Source organism: Lepus europaeus, chromosome 18, assembly GCF_033115175.1.
Source record: "Lepus europaeus isolate LE1 chromosome 18, mLepTim1.pri, whole genome shotgun sequence".
Lineage (NCBI taxonomy): Eukaryota > Metazoa > Chordata > Mammalia > Lagomorpha > Leporidae > Lepus > Lepus europaeus.
Genome location: NC_084844.1, coordinates 37,309,577 through 37,313,884, shown reverse-complemented (window position 1 = coordinate 37,313,884; position 4,308 = coordinate 37,309,577). Strand labels below are relative to the sequence as shown.

The window sequence follows — 4,308 nt, the reverse complement described above, 5'->3', positions numbered from 1 at the left end:
CAGCTGTTTGCCCAAAGCTGGGCTTGGAGGCCGCTCTGGGTTTCGGGAAGGTTCCGGCGCCAGCAGGATCGACCTCGAGGCCGAGCTGTTCCCTGCCGCTGTCTCAGCAGGCAGCGGGGACACTTCGTGCCAAAGGCACCGCGGTTCCCGCCAAGACCGTTCAGAGAGCGACAAGGCAGCGGCAGGGAGCGAGCTCAGGCTTCTAAGCTCAGCCTCAAGGGCGAACCCCCTTGAAGGCCCGGAGAGCGCCGTAGCTGGAGAGCTTGGGTCAGGGAAAGACTGGACTCTGCCACGCTCGGAGGGGCTTCTGGGCCGAGGCGGGCTCAGACTCTTTCTTCCCAGGCACGTGCAGCGCCAGCCGGGACGCACAGTTTCCAGGACGCAAGCAGGGCCGCGTCCCGGGCGCCCAGCGCGCCAGCTGGCGAGGAGGCGGCGCCCGCTGGACTTGGCTGCGCTCTCCAGAGGCAGCTCCAACGCAGCCGCCGTGGCCACGCTGACCTCTGATCCGAAGCCGGCCGGGAAGGGCCCGCGGGGAGGGAGCAGCCGAGGCGCGGGAGGGAAGGACTCACCGGAAGAAGTCGTTCTTGCAGTAGAGCTTGCCTTCCCGGGAGAAGCACTTCTCGGTCAGGTTGCATTTACATTCACAGCACTGGACGCACTTGACGTGCCAGGCCCTGTCCAGCACGTTCAAGAGGAAGCGGTCCAGGATGGGCCTTTTGCAGCCGGCACAGTGCACCATGGTCTTTGGTTTGGTCGGGGGAGGCCCGGAGAAGAGAGGGGCGAGCCGAGCCAAGGGGACGACTCCCGAGGAGGACCGGCACGAGCTCCCTCGCCCCCTCGCCCCTCCAAGGAGAGGAGACACACTCGGCCGTGCAATCCAAAACCCGCGCCAGGAGATCGAAAGGGGGCCAACGAGGCCGACGCTGGCCTGGGGGCGCCTCGACGGAGTATGAGCGCGCGGGAGTCCCAGGGCGCCGACGAGCCGCGCGGGGCGAGGAGGAGGAGTCTTCGCGCGCGCGAGGAAGCGACCCTTCTGCCCAGAGCCCGCGGAGGAGTGAAGGTCACCGAGAACGGCGGCGGGAAAGGAAATAAAGAAAGAAACCGGAGACGGAGAAGAAGAGGAAGATGCCGCTGAGTTCTCCCGGGCTTGAGGTAGAGCTGTCAGAAGTCAAAGTGCATCTGCTTTTGCCGGGCGCGTGCGTGCCGGGCTGCCCGCCGCCAGGGCGTCCTCCCTCTTTGAAGAAGAAGGGGGGGGGGGAGGCCAAGGAAAGAAGCAAAAGAGTGGAGAAGCTTTGGATCCTAAACTGCCGGCGTCGTGCAGCGGTCGGGGGAGGGGGAGGGGTTGGGGGGGGCGGGAGGGAGGAGAGGGAGGAGGAGGAGGAGGAGGATCTCGTAGATTGCTGTTGTGGCTTAGGTTTCCCTCCTTTTGGAGAAGTGTTTGTGTCAGTCGGGAACGGAGAGGGACAACTTCGGGCAGACGCAGCCAAGGCGCACTCCTCGCTCCCCACCGCCCGGGCCCAGTCACCTCGGCCTGTGGCTTGCCCGGCCTCCGTGTCCTCAGGGCAGCCCTCCCAGCGCCCAGGCTCCTGAGAGAAGGAGACGCCGGCTGGCTTCTCACCGCGCCTGGCTACGTACGGTGGCTCCAGTCACAACTCGCGGCCGCCTGGGCGCGCAGCCCCGCATCGCTCGGCCCGCGCGCGCTCCGCCTGCCTGCATCCAACCCCACAGTCGCTCGACTTTTTTTTTTTTTTTCCTTTTCCCCCTCTCTTTTCGTTGTAGTGGCAAATCTGGGTTTCGTTCCTTTTTGTTTTTCCTCTTTTGCCGCGAAAGGAGTCAGGGGGGAGGGGGCCGGCCTGGAGAGCTTTTTTAAAATGTCCTGGTGCTGCGGCCACAGTAGGCTGGCGGCTGGAGCAGCTCCGCGGTCCACCCGCTGTCGCCGCCCGGGCCACGGCTCGTTGCTGGCTGTCCCCGGGCGCGCGTCCCTCGGTCCCTGGTCTCCTGGCCCAGTCCGCTGCCCCGGCGCGTCTCTCCCCAGCTCCGGCGGCTCGGTCACTGCTCCTGGCTGTTGGCTGAGCTCTGCAAGCCCCCTCGCCTTAATGCAGCGCCCGACGACGTCACGGCAGCCGGTGACCAATCAGCGCCTCGCGGTCCCTCTGTAAACCATTCTGCGTCCCCCGGCCCGGGAGAGTGCGGGGAGACCGCGTTTCGAGGATCAGTGGCGGCAGCACCCGCGGCCGCGCGCGGCGCGGCGCAGGCGGCGGGCGGCGAGGTACCCGGGCCCCCTCCTGCTCCGGTAAGGCGTCGGTCTCGGGGGGAGGGACCGAGAGAGGGCGGGAATAGGCACTGGCGGAGGCCAGAGCTCTGCGGGAGGGTGGGGTCATCTAAGACCGAGCCTCGTCCAAGGTTGGGGTGCAGCTGGGTCCGGCAGCCCCGGTGCGCGGTTTGGCTTTGCAATCCCGCTGGCGCTGTCCTATCTGTCCGCCTGCGCCTCACCTCCGTACTTTCTCCGCCTGGAAGTTTGCCCCCCCCCCCGACACAACGCCTGTCTTTGGAGGGGTAGGGGGAGTTTGGCAGCAAGATCTCCCTCCTCCCGCTCCTCTTTCGGTACGCCCTCCCCTGGTCCATCCAAAGTCCACAGGGGCCGGGGCTCCGGGAGATCTGGGTGTCTGCCTCCCGCGGCGCGCTCTTGGAAAGTTGATTCAGGCGGTCTGCTTGTGGGGGCGGGGGAGACCGGAGGCGCAGCGCCCTGGAGGTGGGGAAGGAGTGGGTGGGGAAGAGCCTCGGGTGGGGAGTTGCCACCCTGGCGAGAAGTTGTGAGAAAATTGTGATCCGGAGACACCTTTTGCAAACAAAAACAAACGACCAGGCGGGAAACCGCAGGGCTCCAGCCTGCGCGGCGGGGGGCGGGCGGGGGATGTAGGGATTGCGATGGTGGGAAGGAGGGGGACCCTAGGGGCACCGCGAGGGCCTGCGGTACACCAGTAGATTGGGGTGTGCCCTGCACGGGCGGAGGGTGTCCGGCTTCCATTCCTCCCCAGGCTTCAGGCTGGCCCCAGCTTCCGCAGACAACAGCCGACCTTATCTTGCGATGCCCACTGCTTAGGGAGCCCGCACCTTCCTAAATCCGCTCTGGACACAAACTGGGGCCCACCACACACGGGGAGGACTTGCCCAGACGTGGGGGGCGGATTTGGGTCTCGGTTACTCCAGTTTCCTGGCGCACTTAAGTCAAATTCCGTTTCGGCTGCAGTTTTCCAGGTTTAGTCCGGATTTCTCCCCAGGTGGGGTCTGAACGTAGTAGTGCGGGAGGCGGTCCCATTTTTGCTCCTGAATTTCGTTGTTGAGAGGGGGACTTAAGAGGCTGTATTTGGCCTTAGTATGGATGAGAACAAGGGTGGCATTTTGGAATTGGCCTTTTGACTCCTCTCGCTACGCCGGGGCCAGACTTTCCACACGGGCCTGGGACCAGTTTGGCAGAAAATGCGTGCGGAAACGGAGTTGCAATGAATTCGGGCTGGAAGGGCATCCCGCTCGGAAAATGCAATACCCTCTTCGGACGAACCGGGAAGCGGCCACAGCGAATTTGGCGTAGGCTCCGGGGGGCTGCTGGATTTTAGTAAGAGCTCTTCCTACGCTCCGGCTGCCGTCCGCACTGCACCGCAACCTCGAGGCGCCCGGGGAAGCCCCCACCTTGCAGCTGGCGCCACCTTTTCATTGAGAACCGAAGCCGCCCAGGCTCGCCGCGCGCCTCTTTGGCGCTCCGCCCAGCCCCGACCTCCTGGGACCAGGCCCCTAACGTCTTCTACGCACCCCCCTCCCCGCCCCCACACTCACACCCCTGGCTGGACCGCGCGAGAAGTTGATCAGCTCGTGCGCACCAGTGCCCCGCGCCTCCCTTCCAAAGCCCGGGCTCAGGGCTAGGCAGGGTGTGCAGAAGACGGTTTTCTGACCTAGCGGGCGGGCTCTGCGGGCTCGGACTTGGCTTTGCGCTCCCTCTGCGGATCCGACCCCGCCTGGAGCAAGCCGACCGGCGCCCGGTACTCTGGTACCCCCGAAGTCTCAGAGATCGGCGAGCGCGGGCTCTTCACTTTGCGTGGATCGGAGGCGCCTCCAGCCAGCTGCGTAGGATAAGGCCTGCGGGGAGGAGCCGGTGCAGCCGAGCGGCCCCCTCGCTCCTCCCTCCCCCAGCTGTCCCGCGCTCGCCGCTAGTGCCCTCGACCCAACCGCTCCTTTCTGGAATCTATAGCGGCCCCAGTCCCGGGTGGCTCGCCCCCGCCCCCGCCCCCGCCCCAGCTGGGCTCCTTCTCA

The 4,308-nt window shown here is 65.9% G+C and overlaps 1 protein-coding gene across 1 annotated transcript in view; it reads right to left on the bottom strand.

Moving 5' to 3' along the window:
• LHX1 (LIM homeobox 1) overlaps positions 1–739 on the bottom strand; it is a 4,645-nt gene extending 3,906 nt beyond the window's left edge. The window contains exon 1 of the mRNA XM_062175337.1: positions 570–739. Coding sequence (XP_062031321.1) covers positions 570–739 — 170 coding nt within the window. The remainder of the gene's footprint in view (positions 1–569) is intronic.
• Positions 740–4,308: the final 3,569 nt, after the last annotated feature.